This window comes from Ictalurus furcatus, chromosome 21 (genome assembly GCF_023375685.1).
Source record: "Ictalurus furcatus strain D&B chromosome 21, Billie_1.0, whole genome shotgun sequence".
NCBI lineage: Eukaryota > Metazoa > Chordata > Actinopteri > Siluriformes > Ictaluridae > Ictalurus > Ictalurus furcatus.
In genome coordinates this window covers 11017482-11044849 of record NC_071275.1, presented here as the reverse complement: position 1 = coordinate 11044849, position 27368 = coordinate 11017482, and the positions used below count along the sequence as shown (strand labels likewise).

General features: G+C 39.5%; 3 protein-coding genes across 4 annotated transcripts; 2 read left to right on the top strand and 1 right to left on the bottom strand.

Moving 5' to 3' along the window:
- The first annotated feature begins 745 nt into the window (after positions 1–745).
- Positions 746–3513, top strand: LOC128624691 (uncharacterized). Its single transcript, XM_053652353.1, has 3 exons — positions 746–872; positions 1503–2607; positions 3492–3513. Exons 1-3 carry the CDS (start codon positions 746–748, stop codon positions 3511–3513), a joined length of 1254 nt encoding a protein of 417 aa, XP_053508328.1.
- A 4140-nt stretch (positions 3514–7653) lies between these two features.
- LOC128625225 (mucin-4) lies at positions 7654–14264 on the top strand. Of its 2 annotated transcripts, XM_053653402.1 has the most exons (9): positions 7654–7856; positions 8010–8131; positions 8243–8307; positions 9559–9761; positions 9890–10055; positions 10177–10344; positions 10762–10844; positions 10932–11027; positions 13979–14264. In XM_053653402.1, exons 1-8 carry the CDS (start codon positions 7715–7717, stop codon positions 10994–10996), a joined length of 1014 nt encoding a protein of 337 aa, XP_053509377.1. In that variant the 5' UTR covers positions 7654–7714; the 3' UTR covers positions 10997–11027; positions 13979–14264. The 2 variants fall into 2 exon arrangements, with proteins under 2 accessions (XP_053509377.1, XP_053509378.1); XM_053653403.1 differs by lacking the exons at positions 10762–10844; positions 10932–11027; positions 13979–14264 and having other exon boundaries at positions 10200–10534.
- Positions 14265–18463: 4199 nt separating this feature from the next.
- On the bottom strand, positions 18464–27139 carry errfi1a (ERBB receptor feedback inhibitor 1a). The gene is made up of 4 exons (XM_053653360.1): positions 26760–27139; positions 22267–22472; positions 22021–22100; positions 18464–21922 (listed from the first exon to the last, which is right to left on the bottom strand). Exons 2-4 carry the CDS (start codon positions 22416–22418, stop codon positions 20784–20786), a joined length of 1371 nt encoding a protein of 456 aa, XP_053509335.1. The 5' UTR covers positions 22419–22472; positions 26760–27139; the 3' UTR covers positions 18464–20783.
- Positions 27140–27368: the final 229 nt, after the last annotated feature.

Genomic DNA, 27368 nt, shown 5'->3' with positions numbered 1-27368 from the left:
TACAAACACTAACGAATACACATCAATAGACATAACTGAACAATCCAGTGGAACTTCAGAAGTGTCAAGAAAGACAAGTCAACAGACCCTAGTATCTTCTTCCACACTTTTAACAGTTCCTTCATTTCCAACAACAGAATTTGGAACTACAACTGTAGTGACACCAACAACAGAAAGCACAATCCGAACAAGTTCCATAGTGTCTACAACAGGGGAATCAGCACATCCCACTGTTTCCTCCTCAACTGAAGATGTCCATTCAGTAGCACCCACCTACTCAACATCAGTGCCCTCAAAACCTCATCCATCAGTCAGTTCTGAAACTACAGAAGCAAGCTCAACAGAGTACACATCAAGTAAAATAACGGGACAGTCTTCTGAATCTTCAGCAGCACCAGAACAAACAACCCAGCGATCATCAGCATTTCCAACCACAAATGACCACATGGCTTCATTAGTGACAACAGCCACAGATAGCACAATCCAAACAAGTCCCATAGTGTCTACAACAGAAGAATCTGCACATCCCACTGTATTCTCCTCAACTGAAGAAGTCCATTCAACACTATCCACCTTCTCAACATCCATGCCCTTAACAAGTTATGCATCAGTCAGTTCTGAAACTACAGAAACAACCTCAACAGAGTTCACATCAAGTAAAATAACTGGACAGTCTTCTGAAACTTCACTAGCACCCGACCAAACAAGTCAGCAATCATCAGCATTTCCAACCACAGATGAAACCATGGCTTCATTGTCAACAACTGAAAACAACTCCACTACTACACTTCCAATGTTCACAGGAAGTGCAACTGAAACATTTCCTACAACAGATGTATCCACACAGATAACTCATATATCCTCTAGTGAAGGTGCAAATTCACCATCAACTTCAGAGTCAGCAACAACTTTAACATCTCTTACCAATATAATTACTGACTCTGCAGTGTCCATCACCTCAAGCACCAATATATACACATCAATAGACATTACTGAACAATCCAGTGAAACTTCAGAAGTATCAAGAAGGACTAGTCAGCAAACCACAATATCTTCTTCCACATCTGTAACAGTTCCTTCAACAGTAGTGACACCAGCAACAGAAAGGACAATCCAAACAAGTCCCATGTTGTCTACAACAGAGGAATCTGCACATCCCACTGTATTCTCCTCAACTGAAGATGTCCATTCAACACCATCCACCTACTCAACATCCATGCCCTTAACACCTCATCCATCAGTCAGTTCTGAAACTAGAGACACAACCTCAACAGAGTTCGCATCAAGTAAAATAACTGGACAGTCTTCTGAAACTTCACTAGCACCCGACCAAACAAGCCAGCAATCATCAGCATTTCCAACCACAGATGAAACCATGGCTTCATTGTCAACAACTGAAAACAACTCCACTACTACACTTCCAATGTTCACCGGAAGTGCAACTGAAACATTTCCTACAACAGATGTATCCACACAAATAACTCATATATCCTCTAGTGAAGGTACAAATTCACCATCAACTACAGAGTCAGCTACAACTTTAACATCTCTTACCAATATAATTTCTGATTCGGCAGTGACTATCACTACAAACACTAACGAATACACATCAATAGACATAACTGAACAATCCAGTGGAACTTCAGAAGTGTCAAGAAAGACAAGTCAACAGACCCTAGTATCTTCTTCCACACTTTTAACAGTTCCTTCATTTCCAACAACAGAATTTGGAACTACAACTGTAGTGACACCAACAACAGAAAGCACAATCCGAACAAGTTCCATAGTGTCTACAACAGGGGAATCAGCACATCCCACTGTTTCCTTCTCAACTGAAGATGTCCATTCAGTAGCACCCACCTACTCAACATCAGTGCCCTCAAAACCTCATCCATCAGTCAGTTCTGAAACTACAGAAGCAAGCTCAACAGAGTACACATCAAGTAAAATAACGGGACAGTCTTCTGAATCTTCAGCAGCACCAGAACAAACAACGCAGCGATCATCAGCATTTCCAACCACAAATGACCACATGGCTTCATTAGTGACAACAGCCACAGATAGCACAATCCAAACAAGTCCCATAGTGTCTACAACAGAAGAATCTGCACATCCCACTGTATTCTCCTCAACTGAAGAAGTCCATTCAACACTATCCACCTTCTCAACATCCATGCCCTTAACAAGTTATGCATCAGTCAGTTCTGAAACTACAGAAACAACCTCAACAGAGTTCACATCAAGTAAAATAACTGGACAGTCTTCTGAAACTTCACTAGCACCCGACCAAACAAGCCAGCAATCATCAGCATTTCCAACCACAGATGAAACCATGGCTTCATTGTCAACAACTGAAAACAACTCCACTACTACACTTCCAATGTTCACAGGAAGTGCAACTGAAACATTTCCTACAACAGATGTATCTACACAGATAACTCATATATCCTCTAGTGAAGGTGCAAATTCACCCTCAACTACAGAGTCAGCAACAACTTTAACATCTCTTACCAATATAATTTCTGATTCGGCAGTGACTACCACTACAAGCACTAACGAATACACATCAATAGACATAACTGAACAATCCAGTGGAACTTCAGAAGTGTCAAGAAAGACAAGTCAACAGACCCTAGTATCTTCTTCCACACTTTTAACAGTTCCTTCATTTCCAACAACAGAATTTGGATCTACAATTGTAGTGACACCAACAACAGAAAGCACAATCCGAACAAGTGCCATAGTGTCTACAACAGAGGAATCAGCACATCCCACTGTTTCCTCCTCAACTGAAGATGTCCATTCAGTAGCACCCACCTACTCAACATCAGTGCCCTCAAAACCTCATCCATCAGTCAGTTCTGAAACTACAGAAGCAAGCTCAACAGAGTACACATCAAGTAAAATAACGGGACAGTCTTCTGAATCTTCAGCAGCACCAGAACAAACAACCCAGCGATCATCAGCATTTCCAACCACAAATGACCACATGGCTTCATTAGTGACAACAGCCACAGATAGCACAATCCAAACAAGTCCCATAGTGTCTACAACAGAAGAATCTGCACATCCCACTGTATTCTCCTCAACTGAAGAAGTCCATTCAACACTATCCACCTTCTCAACATCCATGCCCTTAACAAGTTATGCATCAGTCAGTTCTGAAACTACAGAAACAACCTCAACAGAGTTCACATCAAGTAAAATAACTGGACAGTCTTCTGAAACTTCACTAGCACCCGACCAAACAAGCCAGCAATCATCAGCATTTCCAACCACAGATGAAACCATGGCTTCATTGTCAACAACTGAAAACAACTCCACTACTACACTTCCAATGTTCACAGGAAGTGCAACTGAAACATTTCCTACAACAGATGTATCCACACAGATAACTCATATATCCTCTAGTGAAGGTGCAAATTCACCATCAACTACAGAGTCAGCAACAACTTTAACATCTCTTACCAATATAATTTCTGATTCGGCAGTGACTACCACTACAAGCACTAACGAATACACATCAATAGACATAACTGAACAATCCAGTGGAACTTCAGAAGTGTCAAGAAAGACAAGTCAACAGACCCTAGTATCTTCTTCCACACTTTTAACAGTTCCTTCATTTCCAACAACAGAATTTGGATCTACAATTGTAGTGACACCAACAACAGAAAGCACAATCCGAACAAGTGCCATAGTGTCTACAACAGAGGAATCAGCACATCCCACTGTTTCCTCCTCAACTGAAGATGTCCATTCAGTAGCACCCACCTACTCAACATCAGTGCCCTCAAAACCTCATCCATCAGTCAGTTCTGAAACTACAGAAGCAAGCTCAACAGAGTACACATCAAGTAAAATAACGGGACAGTCTTCTGAATCTTCAGCAGCACCAGAACAAACAACCCAGCGATCATCAGCATTTCCAACCACAAATGACCACATGGCTTCATTAGTGACAACAGCCACAGATAGCACAATCCAAACAAGTCCCATAGTGTCTACAACAGAAGAATCTGCACATCCCACTGTATTCTCCTCAACTGAAGAAGTCCATTCAACACCATCCACCTACTCAACATCCATGCCCTTAACACCTCATCCATCAGTCAGTTCTGAAACTAGAGACACAACCTCAACAGAGTTCGCATCAAGTAAAATAACTGGACAGTCTTCTGAAACTTCACTAGAACCCGACCAAACAAGCCAGCAATCATCAGCATTTCCAACCACAGATGAAACCATGGCTTCATTGTCAACAACTGAAAACAACTCCACTACTACACTTCCAATGTTCACCGGAAGTGCAACTGAAACATTTCCTACAACAGATGTATCCACACAAATAACTCATATATCCTCTAGTGAAGGTACAAATTCACCATCAACTACAGAGTCAGCAACAACTTTAACATCTCTTACCAATATAATTTCTGATTCGGCAGTGACTATCACTACAAACACTAACGAATACACATCAATAGACATAACTGAACAATCCAGTGGAACTTCAGAAGTGTCAAGAAAGACAAGTCAACAGACCCTAGTATCTTCTTCCACACTTTTAACAGTTCCTTCATTTCCAACAACAGAATTTGGAACTACAACTGTAGTGACACCAACAACAGAAAGCACAATCCGAACAAGTTCCATAGTGTCTACAACAGGGGAATCAGCACATCCCACTGTTTCCTCCTCAACTGAAGATGTCCATTCAGTAGCACCCACCTACTCAACATCAGTGCCCTCAAAACCTCATCCATCAGTCAGTTCTGAAACTACAGAAGCAAGCTCAACAGAGTACACATCAAGTAAAATAACGGGACAGTCTTCTGAATCTTCAGCAGCACCAGAACAAACAACGCAGCGATCATCAGCATTTCCAACCACAAATGACCACATGGCTTCATTAGTGACAACAGCCACAGATAGCACAATCCAAACAAGTCCCATAGTGTCTACAACAGAAGAATCTGCACATCCCACTGTATTCTCCTCAACTGAAGAAGTCCATTCAACACTATCCACCTTCTCAACATCCATGCCCTTAACAAGTTATGCATCAGTCAGTTCTGAAACTACAGAAACAACCTCAACAGAGTTCACATCAAGTAAAATAACTGGACAGTCTTCTGAAACTTCACTAGCACCCGACCAAACAAGCCAGCAATCATCAGCATTTCCAACCACAGATGAAACCATGGCTTCATTGTCAACAACTGAAAACAACTCCACTACTACACTTCCAATGTTCACAGGAAGTGCAACTGAAACATTTCCTACAACAGATGTATCTACACAGATAACTCATATATCCTCTAGTGAAGGTGCAAATTCACCCTCAACTACAGAGTCAGCAACAACTTTAACATCTCTTACCAATATAATTTCTGATTCGGCAGTGACTACCACTACAAGCACTAACGAATACACATCAATAGACATAACTGAACAATCCAGTGGAACTTCAGAAGTGTCAAGAAAGACAAGTCAACAGACCCTAGTATCTTCTTCCACACTTTTAACAGTTCCTTCATTTCCAACAACAGAATTTGGATCTACAATTGTAGTGACACCAACAACAGAAAGCACAATCCGAACAAGTGCCATAGTGTCTACAACAGAGGAATCAGCACATCCCACTGTTTCCTCCTCAACTGAAGATGTCCATTCAGTAGCACCCACCTACTCAACATCAGTGCCCTCAAAACCTCATCCATCAGTCAGTTCTGAAACTACAGAAGCAAGCTCAACAGAGTACACATCAAGTAAAATAACGGGACAGTCTTCTGAATCTTCAGCAGCACCAGAACAAACAACCCAGCGATCATCAGCATTTCCAACCACAAATGACCACATGGCTTCATTAGTGACAACAGCCACAGATAGCACAATCCAAACAAGTCCCATAGTGTCTACAACAGAAGAATCTGCACATCCCACTGTATTCTCCTCAACTGAAGAAGTCCATTCAACACTATCCACCTTCTCAACATCCATGCCCTTAACAAGTTATGCATCAGTCAGTTCTGAAACTACAGAAACAACCTCAACAGAGTTCACATCAAGTAAAATAACTGGACAGTCTTCTGAAACTTCACTAGCACCCGACCAAACAAGCCAGCAATCATCAGCATTTCCAACCACAGATGAAACCATGGCTTCATTGTCAACAACTGAAAACAACTCCACTACTACACTTCCAATGTTCACAGGAAGTGCAACTGAAACATTTCCTACAACAGATGTATCCACACAGATAACTCATATATCCTCTAGTGAAGGTGCAAATTCACCATCAACTACAGAGTCAGCAACAACTTTAACATCTCTTACCAATATAATTTCTGATTCGGCAGTGACTACCACTACAAGCACTAACGAATACACATCAATAGACATAACTGAACAATCCAGTGGAACTTCAGAAGTGTCAAGAAAGACAAGTCAACAGACCCTAGTATCTTCTTCCACACTTTTAACAGTTCCTTCATTTCCAACAACAGAATTTGGATCTACAATTGTAGTGACACCAACAACAGAAAGCACAATCCGAACAAGTGCCATAGTGTCTACAACAGAGGAATCAGCACATCCCACTATTTCCTCCTCAACTGAAGATGTCCATTCAGTAGCACCCACCTACTCAACATCAGTGCCCTCAAAACCTCATCCATCAGTCAGTTCTGAAACTACAGAAGCAAGCTCAACAGAGTACACATCAAGTAAAATAACGGGACAGTCTTCTGAATCTTCAGCAGCACCAGAACAAACAACCCAGCGATCATCAGCATTTCCAACCACAGAGGAAACCTTGGCTTCATTTTCAACAACTGAACACAACTCCTCAACCAAATTCCCAGTATCTGCTTCAACAGACGCTACAGCTTTTTCAACAACAGCATTAATATTCACAACAGTAAGGACAGTGGCAACAGAAACCACAATCCAAACGAGTTCAATAGATTTTACAACAGAGGAATCATTTCAGACCACACTGTTCTCTTCCACTAAACAAGTCTATCCAACACAACCCGTGACCTTGTCACCTCTTCCACCAGTTACTTCTGAAACTACAGAAGCAAGCTCAACAAATAATGTCCTTTCAACACTGTCCATCAACTCAACATCTCTTACGTCAGTCAGTTCTGTACCTGAGGTATCTGCCACAGCAAGCTCCACAGAGCACACATCAAGTATAACAACTGGACAGTCTTCTGAATCTTCAACAGCACCAGACCAACCAAGTCAGCAATCAACAACACTTCCCAGCACAGATAGCTTCACAACCATGCTACCCAGCTTCACAGGAAGTTCAACTATATCATTTCCCACGACAGACACAAATACTGTTTCAATTTCTACACAACCCACTCACTTCACTTCCAAAAATCTGTCACCTTCCACTTCTGAATCGATCAAATCAACTGTTGTACCTAGTCCTGGATATACAGCAATAGAAACGCTTTCGCCACCAATCAATTTCAGCTCCACAACTCTGAAAATGTCGACAGTAGGTCCAACCCATACAACTTTATCTTCATCAACCACCAAACACTCCTCCACAGCTCTGTCCTCTACCATCACTGCAACTTCTTTTTTCATATCTACAGCTGAACAAGACAAACAATCCACAAAATTACCTTCTACTAGTTTGCAAAATTCTGTATCGCCAAGTGAATCTTCTCTATCAACTATCACTGCTGTCACCATGAATAGCTGTGCAGATTGCCAGTGTAATGGTTCACCATGTTTTTTTAACATGACTTCTGGATTGTGTAAATGCAACTGCAGTGACTACACTTATGGTGATTCATGTAATTTAGCAGCTAACACAAGACCTGTTACATTATGTAAGTATATAATTCCCTTTAACTTAACAGTAGTTTTTTGTTTATTGTGATAATTTCTTTCATATAACTCGCTTTTTCCCTTTTATGTGTGAATAAATAAGTGAAATACCTCAAATAAATGAATTCATATAACAATGAAAACATTCATTGCAGCTGAGGAGAGACCTACAAGAAAGGCAAACATTTCTTTGAGACTTATACGGGAATATAATCCTGACTTTGAGCTTTTGAACTCTGAGGCATCCAAAAAGTTGATTTCAGTCTTATCACATGAGGTATGTAGGTAAATTTCTTTGTAGTTAGTTAGTTTTTCTGTAGTTAGTTAATTTTAGAGATCAACATTGGATCTATGTTTTTTTTTCAACTGGTCTTTATTGTTATTGCAGATTTCTGGCATTTGCAGAAGAGCAGATCCAAAAAACTTTAGAGATGTAAAGATTATCGGACTACTGTGAGTTCTCCTCAGGGAGGTTTCCTTCAGACATAGTGCAGTATTCACTTTTGCTCAATTCCTTGCCAAATACCAATAGAAAAGTCGTCACTCAAACTTCCTGCTATGTCATGCTTAAGACACAGAGTATAGAGCTCTAAACATTTATGTTCGGCTAATTTTATTATTGTTAAATCTACAGTATCAAATTAATGAACATCAGCACACTGTCCTACCTGGACATTCACTGCATCGCACAGACTTCACTCAACACTTAAGTTTACATTTGCTACTGGGTTACATACTGCTACTACTGTAGTTATATTAGTAATAAAGCATATTTATTATATACACTTTCTTCATTATATCTACGTATACGTATTTACAAATATGATATTTTATACCTTGTTCTCCTAGATCTTCTTTTGGTTTTAACTGACTACTTTGTTGTTGGAGTGCTGTAACTTAGTAATTTCACTCATCTTGTATACTTTTAATCCTAAAGTTGTATATATTGTGTAAAGTCTAAATCTAAATCTAAGTCTAGTGTGTAAAATCTAAATCTAGTGTAGTCCAGTGTACTCTAGAACATACACATGGCCTATCAGTTGTGTTAGCAGCAGCTAATTTCCTAGGGGAGCGTGTAAAAACTTGAGAGTAGAAAAGTGGAAAAATGAGTGGCATTATGAGGAGTGTCACTTGTGGACTTTTATGAAGTGGAAATATGGGACTCACTAACTGCATTCGCCAGATTTTGCACAATGAATGCTGCTTCATCACAGCCCAAATGCTCTGTGGTGAGTTTCAGTTATTCTCATCCTCAATAGAGTACAGTATCAGAACACTGAGTGATTCTCATCCTCAATAAAGTATGATATTAGCAATATTTATGAATGCAGTCTGTCTGCTGTGTTATGTACCTTTGTGATGATTATGGATATAGGGCCTCCACTAATTTCAAATGAAACTGGCAGTCTAGAACAAAAGCAAGTAGAACAGAAAAGTAGAATGGTTTACTGTGGGTCTACAACTGGATGAAAGACCACCAGGACACCCGGGTCACTTGGGACCTTTAATAGGTTAGGCGTCATGATCACGATGACTTTGCTATCGGTCCATAGCAAATAAACAAGCAAACAAAACATAAATACTCAACTAGTTCAGAAGGAAACCACCCTGTCAGGGTGCATAACCTTCCAGTTTTTTCCCTGATATGTTTATTGCAAATCTCAGTTTTGACCTGTTTAATCCAAACATCATATTTGTCCCCAGGCCTGGAAGCATCATCGTCAAAAGCATTGCACAGTACAACTATCCCAACAACCAATCACAAATAGATTTTCTCAACAAGGATCTGGAAACATCTCTAACAAACTTATTTAATAATTCAGATTTGCTTAAACATTTAAGTGAAGCACTTGGAAATGTTTCTGTTCAGGATACAGAAGTTCTAATGCAGACATCTGAAATAGCAAGTAAGTAATAATTCTCATAGTTTCATAAAAATGAAAAAAAAACAAAGTATTCTAGTTTGCCTCTTTAAACAAGGATTTCTCAATTGTTTAACATTTCAAGACTAATGATCCCCCCCCCCCCCCATAAGATATTTCAGACTTGAAACGGTTCTTGAATTGTAGTTCGGATTTTGCTGACTACACACTGAAAATTGTGGAAGGTGCCTGGGTGTGTGAGGGGCCATGCAAAAGTAACCCCGGCTACTGCAACGCTCATGGGGATTGTCTGAACATGAAAACCGGTCCAGGGTGCCTGTAAGTAGTTTTACGCATCCACTGTCTAATTGAGCACATATTTTTAAAATGCACAATTCTTGGTGTTACATACGTTTCATAGGAACATGACAAACTTCTCTGTTCTTTCTAACTCAATCAGATGCTACAACACTTCTTTTCAAGAATACTACGGAACACATTGCGAGCTTTTCCGCAGAGGTGCAGGCTTTTACGCCGCTCTCTTCGGGAGTTTAGGAGTCGTCCTTCTTCTTTTCATCACTGTGACAATCGTGATTGTAGTCGTACGACTGAGGCACAGGAAATGCCGGTAAATATCCCTTTAGCAAATGGATCTATTAATAAAAGTATCACATTTAAACAGACAGAGTATTGTAAACTCCTCTAAACTCCACTGTTTTGAAGATGTCGGAAAACGTACGGCTTTACCTCTGACTGTTACAAACCGCTGACACGGGAGACTCCTTCCATAAATGTTAAATAAACATCTCTGTACAGAAAACTTCACATCAACGATTGCACATATTTTTAATTTGTCTATGTGGAGCGTCCGTGTAAATGAGCTGTTACTATAGAAACGATACCATATTAGAACGAGTGCATTAATATAAACCTGTGGTTTGCAGCTGCTATTATAGAAAGTTAATTAACACCTTCTGACCAATCAAAATCCAGAATTCAAATGGGCTGTGTAATAAAGTATACAAATAATTCCCCATTCTTATAGGTCCATGAGCGGCAGTCTTGAGACGAGGAGGTCGAACTTGTTTGGTGACTACTTCTTTGACTTCACTGACAGAAGTCAAGCTTGTAAGTTGTTGTATTTCATGCTTATTTGAATTATCGGTTCGTTATAACTAATTAAAAGTGTTATTTAATTTGAATGCTTAATTGAAGGTCAACTTCAGAAGTATACTTTGCATGAAAACCTACAAGAGGCAGAGGCTGGAGCATTTAGGTGACATGTTGAAAAATGTTGATACGGCTTCAAATGTAAGTATAATGCATTCATTTATATATATATATATATATATATATATATATATATATATATATATATATATATATATATATATACACACACACACACACACACAAACACTTTATAGCTATGCATCACATACATACTGTAATATTTACATACAGTGCCCTCCACTAATATTGGCACCCTTGGTCAATATGAGCAAAGAAATCTGTGAAAAATTGTCTTTATTGTTTAACGTTTTGATCTTTTGTTAAAAGAATTCACAAAAAATACTCCGCTCTGGATATCAAACAACTACACGACACAGGTTTATCAAAAAAAATATATCATTTTTAAATATAGGTGTGCCACAATTATTGGCACCCCTATGAATTCATATGAGAAAAATATATTTGAAGTATATTCCCATAGACATTTAAAATTTTTAGTACACTTGGGTGACTAGGAACAGGAAATTGTTCAAACTGGCTGCCTCTGCCAGAAAGCTTCAAATGGGCCATGGTTGGATATTCAATTAGGACAATGATCCAAAACATACATCAAAATCAACACAAAATGGTTTACTGACCACAAAATGAAGGTCCTGCCATGGCCATCCCAGTCCCCTGACTTTACCATAGAAAACCCGTGGGGTGAACTGAAGAGGACAGTCCACCAGCGTGGACCTCGAAGGATCTGGAGAGATTCTGTATGGAGGAATGGTCTCAGATCCCTTGCCATGTATTCTCCAACCTCATCAGGCATTATAGGAGAAGACTCCGAGCTGTTATTTGAGCAAAGGGAGGTACAGTGAGGGAAAAAAGTATTTGATCCCCTGCTGATTTTGTATGTTTACCCACTGACAAAGAAATGATCAGTCTATAACTTTAATGGTAGATTTATTTGAACAGTGAGAGACAGAATAACAACAAAAAAATCCAGAAAAACGCACATCAAAAATGTTATAAATTGATTTGCATTTTAATGAGGGAAATAAGTATTTGACCCCTCTGCAAAACATGACTTAGTACTTGGTTTAAAAACCCTTGTTGGCAATCACAGAGGTCAGACGTTTCTTGTAGTTGGCCACCAGGTTTGCACACATCTCAGGAGGGATTTTGTCCCACTCCTCTTTGCAGATCTTCTCCAAATCATTAAGGTTTCGAGGCTGACGTTTGGCAACTCGAACCTTCAGCTCTCTCCACAGATTTTCTATGGGATTAAGGTCTGGAGACTGCCTAGGTCACTCCAGGACCTTAATGTGCTTCTTCTTGAGCCACTCCTTTGTTGCCTTGGCCGTGTGTTTTGGGTCATTGTCATGCTGGAATATCCATCCACGACCCATTTTCAATGCCCTGGCTGAGGGAAGGAGGTTTTCACCCAAGATTTGACGGTACATGGCCCCGTCCATCGTCCCTTTGATGCGGTGAAGTTGTCCTGTCCCCTTAGCAGAAAAAAACCCCCAAAGCATAATGTTTCCACCTCCATGTTTGACGGTGGGGATGGTGTTCCAGGGGTCATAGGCAGCATTCCTCCTCCTCCAAACACGGCGAGTTGAGTTGATGCCAAAGAGCTCCATTTTGGTCTCATCTGACCTCAACGCTTTCACCCAGTTGTCCTCAGAATCATTCAGATGTTCATTGGCAAACTTCAGACGGGCATGTATATGTGTTTTCTTGAGCAGCGGACCTTGCGCGCGCTGCAGGATTTCAGTCCTTCACGGCGTAGTGTGTTACCAATTGTTTTCTTGGTGACTATGGTCCCAGCTGCCTTGAGATCATTGACAAGATCCTCCCGTGTAGTTCTGGGCTGATTCCTCACTGTTCTCATGATCAATGCAACTCCACGAGGTGAGATCTTGCATGGAGCCCCAGGCCGAGGGAGATTGACAGTTCTTTTGTGCTTCTTCCATTTGCGAATAATCGCACCAACTGTTGTCCCCTTCTCACCAAGCTGCTTGGCAATGGTCTTGTAGCCCATTCCAGACTTGTGTAGGTCTACAGTCTTGTCCCTGACATCCTTGGAGAGCTCTTTGGTCTTGGCCATGGTGGAGAGTTTGGAATATGACTGATTGATTGCTTCTGTGGACAGGTGTCTTTTATACAGGTAACAAACTGATATTAGGAGCACTCCCTTTAAGAGTGTGCTCCTAATCTCAGCTCGTTACCTGTATAAAAGACACCTGGGAGCCAGAAATCTTTCTGATTGAGAGGGGGTCAAATACTTTTTTCCCTCATTAAAATGCAAATTAATTTATAAAATTTTTGACATGCGTTTTTCTGGATTTTTTTGTTGTTATTCTGTCTCTCACTGTTCAAATACAACTACCATTAAAATTATAGACTGATCATTTCTTTGTCAGTGGGCAAACGTACAAAATCAGCAGGGGATCAAATACTTTTTTCCCTCACTGTAGCACAAAGTATTGACTAAAAGGGTACCAATAATTCATGCACACCTATTTTTAACAAAGATTTTTTTTTGATAAGCCTGTGTTTTGTTTGATAGCCATGAGAGTATTTTTGATATATTAAAAAAGATTAAAAGGTTAACCAAGGGTGCCATTATTAGTGGAGGGCACTGTATTTAAAAATTTTATGCCATTTATTTGACAAAATATCTATTTCAGGTAAACATAATATTTATATATTTAAGTAAAGTTGTATAGAAAGTAAGATTAAGGATATATAACTGCAAAAATGATCTTTGTAAATTAAGTACTGTTGTTTTTTTATTTACTTTTTAAATCATCTGTTCACGTTCAGTTAGAGCATTGCTAGGTAGCCCTAAAGTGCTTTAAATGTAAAAACATGGCAGTGACACATGTGAGGAGTAAGGTCTGGCGTTTACTTTCCTGTTAATGCAATGCTAATAAATTAGTTTTACAATCAAAATATATATTTTTATTTTATTTCAAAAGATATTCCTGATATTCTGTGTTATACATTTTCTCTTTTCCTTTTGGTTTGACCTCTCCTAGGTGAAGACACAATAACGGACGTGAAGCCATAATTAACACATTTTTTGGGTCATTCTGGATATCTTCGAGCTTCGCTGTCTTTCATATAATTAATTGTGAACGAGGATTATTATATTTATCTCTAAATCAAAGATTATAGACTGTCATATGAAATGTTTAGGGCCAAAAGTACAGATTTATTGTCTTTTTGCAGCACTTCCACAGAACACATAAATAATAGCTAATAAATTATTACATTAGCCTACACACATTTTTTTTATATAAAAATTTCATTATGCCATGTACTTGAAAGTTACCTGGATGGAGGTTATGAATATGAACTAGCTTCCATTGCTGCTGTACGTGTTATTGTTTCTTCTTCTTCTTCTTCTTCTTCTTCTTCTTTTGGCAATCTCAGAATATTTGAGAAGGTCTTGAAGAAACCATTTATGTTAGAACCTAAAATGTTAGCTAAGTGTGAGGTAAATCTGTTCTTTAAAAACAAAAACCCTGCAGATGTAATTAGGTCCTCTCACAGATATTTTTAATGTATTAATCAGTACTGCTCACATACAAGCTGACTGGAATCCAGCCATTGCAGTCCTGTTATTAAAAGTCATACACCTACTTCCATCATGTCATGGATGGATATCCAAAGTCCTGGAGAAACTTGTATATAAGCAGCTACTGTAAATAAATATCTTTAAAATGCACACAATATCTGATTTGGGATGTTGCCAAATTACAGGAGCCATTCTGAAAGTTTTAATGATATCATATCTGCTTGTCATATAATATTCATTGTCCTAGCTATTTGATCTTTGATCTTTGTTTTAATCTTATAACACAGTGCAGTTGATTTCTGGATGTGATTGGTCAGAAGGTGTTGATTAATTGTCTCTAACAGCAGCTCTGACAGTATTGCAGCTGCACAGGTTTATATTAATGCTCTCATTGATAAGGTGAAGTTTTCTCTAAGGAGACGTTTATTTTTAACACGTATGGAAGGAGTCTCCAGTGTTAGCGCTTTGTATCGTTCGGAGGTAAAGCTGTACTTTTAAGTTTTCCGACATCTTCAGGACAGAGGAATTTACATGTTTTTTGCAGTTTCTTGGTAATATGACAAACTGAGTGTTGTTTTTTTTTTACTTCAAGAGAGAGAAAAAGAGAAGTTGGTGAGGGAAAGACTGTTTATACAGTAGCTGCTATAACGTCAGTGAGAACACGAACTAACTTTGAAACACTGGATGGACAAAAAATATGACGTGTCGTTCTGTAATGAATTAAACATTGTAAGCACTGAGAAAATGCTCTGGTATAAAAGGGAATAAAGCACCTCTGGGTGTGGTGTTATTGTAAAACAACATTCGCTCCCTCTGTCATGCAACTCCTGTGATGATTATTTTCACTAGATGGCAGTACAGGTTAGTGAATGCACCCTTATTAAAAAACAACACCACCACACAATTACATTATATTATTTGTTGTGTTTAATGTCAGAATTGATCTTAAAATATTTTATGACATGCTTTAGTATCACATTCTCCCACAATATGTTGGACTTTGTCCTCAGATCTGTATGTTTATGAAATATTCCACATATGTAGATGATCTTTCAATAATAAATATACAGGCTAAATTGCCTGGCTGGTGTTTGCCTGTTATTCCATGGGAAATAAATGATAAATGAACTGATAAGTCATGAGTCACACCTATCGACACATGACAAACATGGTAAATTGAAGCATCTTCATTGCTCCTTGGTGTAGATTCTACAAGTCTCTGGAACTGTATTGGAAGTACAATTTAACGTGGTAAATTGAAGCACCATTCTTCCAAAAGATTTTCCTTCAGCTTGGGTTTTGATGATGGAGGTGGAGAGGGCTGTCTAAAAATTTCGCATAGCTTTTCAATAGGGTTGAGAGCTTTTGATTGTGAAGGCCATAGCATCATTTTCATTCTCATTGAAACCATGCAGTGAGCCCTTGTGCCCTCTAGATGGAGGCGGGGTCATCCTGGAAGCGACCATGCCCATCATTACAGTATAAAGATGACCAGTCAGAAGAACTTTGTATTGATTTGTACCAATGTCTTACGATAAGAGGACAAGTGGCACCAAACTACAACAGTGGGTTTTTTCCCCCTTTATTTTGTCACCTGTCTGTAGGTTTATCCACAAACCAGTCACATATTGTGCAGTGAACTGTGTAGAAATACCCTTTAAGCATTTCTAATCCGTCATAGTATGCTACATTACAGCCAAACATTACAATATTAAGGCTCTTGCCTTTGGGCATCTTTCAATAAGATTCAGTAAGTTGCACAGCAAAGACTCGATTCATGGCTGAATAATTGGTTAAATTATTAAACCGCAATAAATTGTGGTATACCACCAGCAGAGCGCTCACTAACTAACGCCTAAAGCGAGATTTGGTATGAATTTGCCTGTGCAGCTGGTGAGGTTAATGAGCTGTAGAGAGAGGAAAGAGCTGCAGCAGAGTGTGTGACTACGAGTACATGGTTGTCACACTGACAGCCATATTACACACAGAAACAGCAAACCATCTCCATGTTAGATTTCGTAGCTTCAAATAAAACAGGACGGACATTACTGTCTCACTAAGGCAGTCTGATTACTCCATGCTTTCCTCAGGACACTTCATCATGTAACAAATAAGCTTTCAAAAACGTTCTGAGTAGTTTGTGTTAGTGTTATCAGTGGTGACTCAACACTTGAAGTTTTGGGCTGCTGAAGGTTTCTGGAAGTCCCAGTACTTCTAAGCTAACACTGTTGGGTACTTGTTTGATTGCGCTAGACATGATCTAAGTCTAATAATAAACAGATTAAAAGAGGGGTTGTATTTAACAAAGAAAAAGATATAATCATTGACGTGGAGACGTTTTCTGTAAGGAGATGTTGATTTAACATTTATGGAAGAAGTCTTTACAGGAGTTACTTTACAAGCTGTGTTTTTCATCTTATTTACTAAGAAACTGCAGGAACATCTTGATAGCTGCTATAATGTAAGCGATAACAGGAACAGACTTGTTACTTGGATGTTCCACAATATTAAATGTAACCATAAACAGTTCATTTGTCGTATTGTTGTTGTTATTTTTGTTGTTTTTTTTAGGAAAATAATCGACTTCACAGTTACCGATTATTAGTTACTTATTTACTGCATGAGGTAACATTAACCATAAACTTCAGCTTTAATAACCTGTAAGTAAAGTTTACAAAGTTAATATGTACTTTTTGATGTTTGTTGAAATGTTAACTACATATGCATTAAATAATATTTACTCCCATTCAAAAAAAATTCCACACAAATTAACAGGAATTATGTTAGGCGCCTTGAACTCCTGTGTAAATATTGGCATCCACCACCTCACTTGCGAAATTCTCTTCCACAAACACACTAATTAAAGCACTATTTCAAATAAGTCAACAAGGACTTCTTATTACTCGTAAATTGCATAAATATTGTTTAATGCATGTGTGTTTTGTTTGGCTTATTTCGCTAATTATATAGTCAACATTCATTCGTTAAAATGAATTACAAGCTATTAACATTACTTGTATTAATTCTGATGTTTTTGGTTTTGGTAATGTTAACTAATGCAGTAATTACTGTTTGTTTAGGAAATGTTAATGTACAGCGTCACTGTTTCTACCTCAAAGTTGTAGAAAACAACTATTAGCCTACTATTGTTATTAGTAACATTCAAAAATTATTATTATTATTATGAATACTACTACTACTACTACTACTACTAATAATAATAATAATAATAATGAATTGGTTGCCATGGTAACAGCCATAATAAATTAGTTTCAGTTTCTATATGTTCTGGAAAATAAACCAACAGCTGCTATTTCCACTAAGGAACAATGCTGCAAAATTATTAAGTCATTATACAATAAAAGCAAATGTCCTTATCTCACATCGCATAAAGCAATTAACATGTGTAATATCCTCAAAACTTTGATTACTGCATACTCAGCTCATTCACGGGGGAAAAATATCCTTGAATGGGAGTCCAGATCAGAACAGACTGTCCCTTTTCACCTGTAATTTTTTTTTTTTTTTTACAATGACAAACAGGAAGTAAAGCAGGGAATGCACCTAATGCAATGTGTGTGTGTGTGTGTGTGTGTGTGTGCGTGCGTGTGTGTGTGCGTGTGTGTGTGCGTGTGTGTGTGTGTGTGTGTTTGTGATTGATACATTTGGCACAAGTTGTCCTGAAACACTGGTGTGTCCATAACATCCTATCTGAAATCAGACACTAATCAGTACGCAAGAAAGCAAAAAAAGCTGATTTGAGATCAGCAGCCGGGCGACACTGTAATTCACCTTCCTCCTGTCTGGAACAAGGCCAGCAGTAATGAGGCAGAGCATGAGGGCGTGGGCGATAAAACAGGCAAAACAGCAATATCTTTGTGTTCCGGCCATCTTTCACAGAGTGAGACACAACAGGACACCAAGATTTAAGACCAAACACGGGTCATAAATAAGTGTTTATTTTCTTTTTTCTTCTTCTTCTTCTTCTTCTTTAAGAGCTATACTACACACAGCACTATTCAGTGTAGCTAAGGACTGTGTTAAAATACTTTTACACATCACAATATACTGCTCTCTCTCAGTGCATTTTTTCGCTTGTTCCACACGACAGCAGAGAACATCAATCATTTCTTCTTGAATTTCCCTTCATTTCTTTTTAGATAAGACACTGGAAAACAGGTCAAAGATTAAATAGTACAATGTAAACATCTTCTGATAAATGAATTTTGTAAAATTATTAAAAAAAAATAAAAAAACAAGGGACAATACAAAAATTAAAACAAAGTGGCATCAGCTACATACGTTCCTGATCTCTGTGTAGATGACTGACCTCAGAGCCTGTTTTTTTGTTTTTTGTTTTTTTGTAATCATTATTTTCAAGGTAACTATGATGTACCTGCTACATTTACTGAGTAATCACGATGGTGTATAACCATTATATAACAATATATAACAATAAAACATCTCATTTACCCGCTGCCAGCAGCCAAAGTCTCTGAGGCCCACACCCACAGCAATCACGTCTGATAGGTATGCAGGTACACAGAACAGGAAAGTCTGTTTTGTTTTGTTTGACTCGGCCAATTGTATTAGACGTGGACAGAGCTATGTATACGGGTTTGAATACAGAAGGTTTTTGGAAAGGTTCCTAATTTCGTGAGTGGTCAGTGTGTAATCAAAAATTGAGAGCTAATGGTATTATTGGAAGTACATCGAAGAGGAAACAGCTTCAGATAGTAAACGCTTTGTCTACTGAGTCCATGCATAATTCGTTATCATTCCGAGATAATGGGATATTAATAAAGAGAATGATTTTTCATTCCCATTATGGGAGGTAGGACAGGCCTATTCACAACTCTGACTCACAGCTTGTTTGCAGCTATTCAAAGACAACGGCTAGAGAGCATGGCCGGGTTTAAAAACACACGTCGCGCAAAAATAAAATGCAGGGCCAAGCTTCAGAAAGAAACTCAAAAACTCTATATATTCATGGGAAACACATGAGGGCAATTTCACACCTGGATTTTTTCCTTTAAAAATGGGGTAAAGATTATAGGTTAGATTTGCTCTTTTTTTTGTTTTTCTAATTCGCTTTGTAAAAGGCAATAGATTAAATTTTTAAATAGATTGCCTCCAAAATTTCAAAAGTCACATTACAAGTAATTCTGCAATTTAAAACAGGAACATGAGGGAGGAGCTCCTGTTTATACAAGCCAGGTTTGTATGTTATCGCTGCCAGCCTGGGTTTATAAGGAACCATCAGATCTAATGTTGTTTGCATATTCTATCAAAGAAACCTGCAGCAACTGCAGTTAATCAGCAACATTAAGCTTGGTTTATGCCTGATTTCAGCCAAAAAAATATATATTGTGGGTGCATTTCCTGAATGTGAAGCATTGAGAAATTTCAAATATTGTCCGTGCAAAACCGTGAACACAAATGCTACATTTAAGCCATTCCTATGTAACATGCACATCGCAGTTTTTACAATCAAAATTGACAAAGGTAAGCCACAAAGATGGACCATCCGTATGCATTCTCACTTACACACACACACACACACACACACACACACTCACAAACACACAGAGCTTCCATACAACAGCTAAGAGCACTAGTGATCCAGGAGGCTAAACAGCATACATTTCCAACTTCATGCCTATTTATTCACAATGGAACAGTCAGGTGTTATATGGAATATCCTTCAATCCGGCCACACAATAACTTGGCCTTGGTGTACTTCATATTTAATGTTCAACACAAACTGAACAGATGCTCTACTGACTCAGCGTCCCTCCGCAGCTTCACCGCCGGCCACAGAAGCAGCAATCTTCAAAGCAATACCTGACTACTAGCAACATAGTCTGTAAAATAAAAATTAAAAAAACAAAACAAAAACACTGAATAAAATGAGGTACCAGACCAGCTCATACCCATCGACTGCACCATAATCTGCATTTTAAACACTTGGGTTTCACATAATGAACATTGAGCTAATAAAATGTATAAAAGATAACCATTCTGGGATGTTATTGAGTGACCAGTGCCTTCGAAGCAGCACTTCTACCACCGCTGTGCCTCCGTTTTGTGAACGACACCACCAAAAACATCAGTAACTGCATGTTGTATGGAACTTATCCTACTTTTTTTTCTCCAAAAACTAGAGTAAATCTATAACAACTATAACAACTGCTCAGGAACAGCAGAAGAGTCCTCCTGATTCTCAAACAACGAAGCATTGTCCATGTCCTATAAACTTTGCCTTATACAAGTTCTGAGTGTGTTTTCTTCTTGCTGTCACATGACCAGTCCAGACTGGAGCCCGACGCCTCAGTCCTTCGACTCGCAGCACTGTCCACAAAGTACTTCTCGTGCTTGTCTAGATACGTCGGCCGCTGCGGGAGCAGGAAATAGTGCGTAGTGCTGGCCTTCCTGCCATTTTCCATGATGGGTAAAATGCACGGGGAACCCTCGCTGTTCTGTCTCTGCAGACCTCGGCTCACGTATTTGGGGTCTGGGGCAAAGCTTTGCGTGGGAGGCATGATCCCGTTGAGGTAAATGGGGAGGCTCTTGGGGCTCGGCGCACGGGGCACGCTGCTGGACAGAGGTTCTCTAGGGGGTACTTTGGGAGGTCGGTCATCATCGCTGCACATCCCAGCGGTGACCTCTGCTGACCAGCGGCGGTGGTCGCCGGTCTTGACGGGCCGCGGGGGAATGGGGACCCGAGGAGGGACTTCAGGTTTGTCCAGGTCATGGGTGTTCCGGTGATGACAGGACAGGCGAAGGGCTGAGGGTTTATTGTAGGAGCCTGCGGGGCCTGAATGGGAGCGCCGGAGCTTGCGATGGGTTCGCTCCTGCTGCTGCAGACATGTCGCTTTTTGCTGATGCTGTTTGTGTTGTTCTGGTTCCCTTTGTTGCGGAAGAAGGCTTTCCTGGGACTCGTGTTCATGCTTTTTCTTTGTCTGCTGCTGTTGCTGCTTTTGATGGGGTACTGGCCCTTCAAAATAGGCATAATTGATTTGTCCGCATTCCCTAAAACTCCGTCGACTGTGCATACCATAACGGAAGTGGGAAGGTTTCGGACAAGAACCGGATACCAAACAACGACTGTCGTCTCCAGCAATGAACTCGACCTCGTTGTCCACAGTCTGGTCAAGAGATAAGTCCACAGAGTAAGGGATTGGGGGAAGAGGTTTCGCTGCCCGGCTAGGCGTCTGAGGAGGTGAGATACGGTCGGATACAGAGAGACGTTGCAAGCCAGGGACCACCTGGTCATCTTCGACGGGGCTGGGGGTGTGAGTGACAAACGTGGAGGAGATGCAGAGCTGTGTGGGTCGGGACTTTTTGGGAGGCAACGGCTGGGCTCCGGGACTTTGCAGGGAATAGGAATGGACTCTGTGTTCTGTACAAAGAAGAAAAAAGACAGTCAGTAAGGACATACAAACCATAAAACTATCTGTCTTTATAACTGAATTGCACAGGTAGAAAGATTTGGCTTACTGTCTCCTGCTAAGAACGATGGCACCTGTTGCCTGGATTGGACATTGCAATTTACAGAGGCATCGACACTGAAGTAGAAGCTGAAAGGTGAAAAACGGAAGACCATTTCACTTTTTCACACAGTTGTTTCAAACAACCAGTGCTGTTTGTCTGAGGTTATCAGAGAAAGTTCAGAGCCAAACAAAACTAATCCATCTTCAAGGTTCACCTTACAATAACATGTCGGCGGCCCATTGTAACACTCACTTGTCAAGATCATGGTCGTATTTCCAGGAGGACTTGGCTTTGGACATGCTATGGCATTGACTGCTATGCAGGAAAAGGCTTTGTGGGGGTAAACAAATCTCCTGGGCAGTCAAGCCTGCAATGGACATGCTCCAGCTGCAATCGAGTCGCATTCAAGCCAGGAAGCACTCACTAAAGCCGTGAGCCACCAAGCTGATGTGCTGTACCTGAAAACACAGCCATGGAGGGAAGAACATGACTTATTTTGTAGATGAATATTTAGCAGGCCACCTCAGAGTATTAAAAATTTTTTATGACATAAATCAATACAGTTTGAAAGGACCGGCTGATGTATCCTTTTCATTTCCTGTTATTTGAGATCTTTTGTGAATTGTAGTGGATTCTATCAAACTGTTAAGAAAGAAATCATCTGTTTTTCAGGTCTAAGGCGAGATGCGTAGCTTTATCTCTCGGTTTGAGTTATGACCGGTCAACCCAGGGCCATCGGTGAGGACACCAACTCCCATTTTCCTCTTTTCTTTCTGTTTATTTATATTCAGTAATGCAGTCAGCCTTCCCTGACACCAACTGTAGCTCTGCCTTCATTGCCTTGTGCAGTGGACCTGCTCGAGGTCTTTCAGAAAAGAAAAACTGAGCAATGTTCCTCCAGCTCCACCAGCTGTGGCATGACAAACGTTCGCCTTTACAGGACTTATGTGGATTGACAAGAGCGCGCACTTTTCCAGAGGAGTCACAGGAATTTCAGCACAGCTTCATTACACTACACTATGCTGAATAAAACCTAATGCTAATATTTTTCTTTAAGCCAGTGTTGCATGATTCCAAGCTATGAGAGCTGTTCGCGATGTGTTTATATTGACAAGTTTCCATTAAGCCACAGCAGGTTACAACTTGAGAGTATTTATATAAAGTACCAGCTTTGCCTAATGAATTGCCTCTACATAGGCCTACATTTATGGGCCGTGAGTGTTAACCCTCAGTAGGGTTTGTCGGTATGTAAAAATTAAAAAACCAGATTTAAAAGACCAGAAAATGACTTATTAGTGCATGACAAGCCATATACGGTATAGTTTAAACAAAATATCAGCCTTATGATTTTAAAATATTTAAGACATTTATGCAAATTAGTTGCATAAGGCTTTTTATTGCTGACGGCACTGCGGTCTCAGTTCGCTATGTTTACGTAGACATATCAAGTACACGCTCTGAGGTACTTTACACAGTAACCTTATCTAATACACCTTCCGAGCTATGAACCTATGAGAGCATCACCTGAAGAGCACAGAGGCAAGCTTTACTGTGGTGTCCTTCTCCAAGTCCGCATGCATTACACAGTTACATACGATCTATTAACATTTTCTTACAGCGCTGATGAATATTCGAATCTGATCTTGTTCTAATATGTTATCGTTTCCATGGTAACAGCTTGTTCACAGGGGCCCACACAAGGCCAAAAAAAAATAAATAAACAGATTACAAAAGATGTATTGTTACCTAACAAAGAAACATATAATCGTTGATATGGTGAAGCTTTCTGTTATGATATGTTTATTTAGAGTTTTTGGAAGGAGTCTCCAATATCAGCACTTTGTAACAGTCAGTCTATACGTTTTTTCCCCCCAGCTTCTTGATAACAAACATAACTGCTTTTATTTTTTTGTCTTATTAACTTGAGAGAGGGCGAGAGAAAAGAGAGGCTGGTGAGGGAACGACTGTTTATATCTGCTACAACGTAACTGAGAACAGGAACTAACTTATTTTGCAGACAACATTAAACCTAACTCTAAATGGATAAAAAAGCATGATGTGTCATTCTTTAATAAGCTAATAATGGTAACCGTTGGCAGATCGCTGAGATATGTTGTATTATATAGCATCACACCACCCCAGCATGGATTGTTTTCCTATCACTGCATGCCCTGATATGCTTTGTTCATTATATACACATATACATCTGAACACAGTACTGTAAGTGTACTGCCTTTGGACCAGGGAACATGGAACATGTGGGTATAAATCCAATCATTGTAGTTAAAACTACTGTGAAGGTATTCCATAATCTCATCTCAAAAAAATAAAACACAAGTATGAAAATTCCCATCTGCATCCTTCATATCTCTAACAGTGTACACAATCGCTCCTTGCAGTGCAACCTGATCCGTGATAATGAAGCCCATGGGGCGAAAGCTTCCTCTCGCAACAGGTGCAAGGCATACCAGGCTGGCCGTGGTCACTACGCACATTTCTCTGCCGTATTTATGGGCAGCGGAAGCCAGTGCTGTTGTGATTTTCTGGTATTATGAGACAACAAGCTTCTACAGGAAACGCAAAGAACCAGTCTAAAGGCTTTGGGGTGCAAACTGCAACTTTTACGTGTAAACTTGTAAGAACAGGATGTTAAACCTAAACCATGCAACATTTAAACTAATGTTACGACTAACAGGTTGTAGTTGTGTACTATTCCTTCACTTCTATCTGTACTTTCGGAAACAAGCCTGAAATACAATTTCCGTTCATGGTGTCACGTTTGTTCATCGGTGAAATCTGAAATTCTGAAGGGATGAGCGCCGCATCATCGTGAAAACCTTGCGTTTAAACTAAACTATTAACCGTTATCAGATTTGAAGCTGTTTATAAGGGAACTGTTTCCTGTTTTTAATCGTTTAAATTCGCAGTGCTCTTATAGCTAAGCTTTGTTGTGCTAACTTTTTAGCCATGTTTTTTTTTCCGTTTCAGTGTGATTAAATAAAAGTTACATTTGACGATATATATAACTGTAGTAGCCTGAATAAATACATCATTTATTATAAGACAGAAACCCGAGTTACATTCACTTAATCCGAATTATTATTTTTATTAGGTTATTAGGTTAAAGCACAGGGGAACTCTGACAATATAGCAAACATATAAATAAAAATATTAGATATTTTTAAATAATAATAATAATAATAATAATAATAATAATATTTTATATTTAACTAATATTTAATATTGCAAAAAGAAATTTATTTAAAAAGGAACAAGAGGGAAATTTCACTTATCACTGTAGTACACTGTGACATTGTTGATACTGACGATACCCCCGCCCCCTTCCCCCCGACACACCCACCCACCCACCCACATACGCACACGCACAGGCACACATACATTTTCTCTCTTTACAACTTTAGCCGCGGCTTCCAAGCAACCGGACCCGCTCTACTTGCGCGTCAACAAGCGCATGTGAGCGCGCACATGCGCGCCTGCGTCTAGCCCACAATAATAATAATAATAATAATAATAATAATAATAATAATAATAATAATAATAAGCTTCCGCAAACGGCCCAGTGACACTTCTGGAAAAGTGCGCGTTCCTGGCAGTGGCGCGAGGGCTCGAGTCGTGCGACATTGCAGTGCGCTAGAAAGTCTGTAAGAGCGCGTAACCGTCATAGCCTACACAGTGCGCGTGTGTAGTGCGCGTGGACGCTATTTGGAACCGGGCCCTGAATGTTTAATATGATGACATCGAAGTGGGAGAGTTTCTTCAGCGTGGACTGGACGACGGTTTAAAATAAAGGGAAGTGTGCAAGAGAAATGTGGAACAGTAAATTCAACTCAATGAATAATAATAAAAAAAACATTTTATAACATACGTATATATATATATATATATATATATATATATATATATATATATATATATATATATATATATAAGTAGCCTAGAAATAAAACACTTTAAAAAGCGGATGTATCTTAAATCTGGACCTGGAAGCCTATGTGGCATCATCATCATCATCATCATCACACACACACACACACACACACACACAAATCTGACTAGTCGTAAACGTGCGTAAATTTGTAAAAGGTTAATAGGTAGTATATTACGCTATATAAAAACATTGAAGTATCATAAATGGCGAAGTTGTTAGATTGTAAAACACCATGATACATTTAGCATCTTTAAATTAAAAACAAAAATCTGATTATTATCTGACTATTATCTGGTTATCATCTTGTCTGGTCATTAAAGCATTAATAGACCGATTAATCGATATTAAGCTTGCTCTCTCTCTCTCTCTCTCTCTCTCTCTCTCTCTCTCTATATATATATATATATATATATATATATTTAGTGTTGATTAAATAAATCTGTGAACCATGGATAAACAGTGTCTATTATGGCCTGTTTATTTGCTGTAGCCTGTTAAAGAATGTGTCTTGTCTTCGTTACACCAGAAATGGAGAACAAACATGAGTCTTTCTAAAGGTGCACAGTCAGAGTCAGACAATCTGATAAGCACACTGCCTACATCATCACGCCAAGGAGAAGACGCAATCACAACACACATGTGAGATGAGAAGAGAGATGAGAAGAAGAGAGATGAGATATGAGAAGAAGAGAGATGAGATGAGGAGAGAGATGAGAAGAAGAGAGAAGAGATATGAGAAGAAGAGAGATGAGAAGAAGAGAGATGAGATGAGAAGAGAGATGCACTTTAAACTCACCTTCAGCTCCGTAAAGGCTACACTGTAGGTCACCAGAATTACATGGTACACAGAGTTAACGCATGCTGCTTGTAAAGATCCTGTTGGTGCGTGCGCGTGTTCCTGTGTGTGTGTGTATGTGTGTGTGCCTCAGTTAGCGCTGGGACGCGAGAAATAAGCGCAGGCATTCACAGGCCTGTTGCGACACTTACACAAGGACTCAATACAACGCTTCCTCTGTGCGCTGCTCTTTTTAAGCACTATCAGTGCTAGGACATGCTGACTCCGCCCCCTAATGCCTCTTAAAGCTACAGCACATGCTTTGCAGCATGGAATGTTGCATCCATTAATTAGCCTGCATGTACTGTATACTATATGCTCAAACGTTTGTGGACACCTGACCATCATCTGACCTATATGTGCTTGTTGAACATCCTAACTGTTATAACGCACTCCACTCTGTTCTGGGAAAGCTTTCCACCAGATTTTGGAGTGTGGCTGTGAGGATTTGTGTTTATTAGGCTACAAGAGCATTAGTGAGGAAGTCAGGCACTGATGTCGGGATGTCGAGAAGGTCTGGGGTGAAGTCGGCGTTCCAGTTCATCTCAAAGGTGGTCAGTGGGGTTGAGG

Excerpts from the sequence above, each read along its gene's own strand:
- LOC128624691 (XM_053652353.1), top strand. The coding sequence starts at position 746 with ATGGCTTCATTGTCAACAACTGAAAACAACTCCACTACTACACTTCCA. Across the intron at positions 873-1,502 it reads TCATATATCCTCTAGTGAAG|GTACAAATTCACCATCAACT; the intron begins GTGCAAATTCAC and ends CCTCTAGTGAAG. Across the intron at positions 2,608-3,491 it reads TCCAGTGGAACTTCAGAAGT|TGACTACCACTACAAGCACT; the intron begins GTCAAGAAAGAC and ends CTGATTCGGCAG.
- LOC128625225 (XM_053653402.1), top strand. The coding sequence starts at position 7,715 with ATGAATAGCTGTGCAGATTGCCAGTGTAATGGTTCACCATGTTTTTTT. Across the intron at positions 8,132-8,242 it reads TTTCAGTCTTATCACATGAG|ATTTCTGGCATTTGCAGAAG; the intron begins GTATGTAGGTAA and ends TTGTTATTGCAG. Across the intron at positions 9,762-9,889 it reads GCAGACATCTGAAATAGCAA|ATATTTCAGACTTGAAACGG; the intron begins GTAAGTAATAAT and ends CCCCCCCATAAG.
- errfi1a (XM_053653360.1), bottom strand. The coding sequence starts at position 22,418 with ATGCGACTCGATTGCAGCTGGAGCATGTCCATTGCAGGCTTGACTGCC. Across the intron at positions 22,101-22,266 it reads TACGACCATGATCTTGACAA|CTTCTACTTCAGTGTCGATG; the intron begins GTGAGTGTTACA and ends TTCACCTTTCAG. Across the intron at positions 21,923-22,020 it reads ATCGTTCTTAGCAGGAGACA|AACACAGAGTCCATTCCTAT; the intron begins GTAAGCCAAATC and ends TTCTTTGTACAG.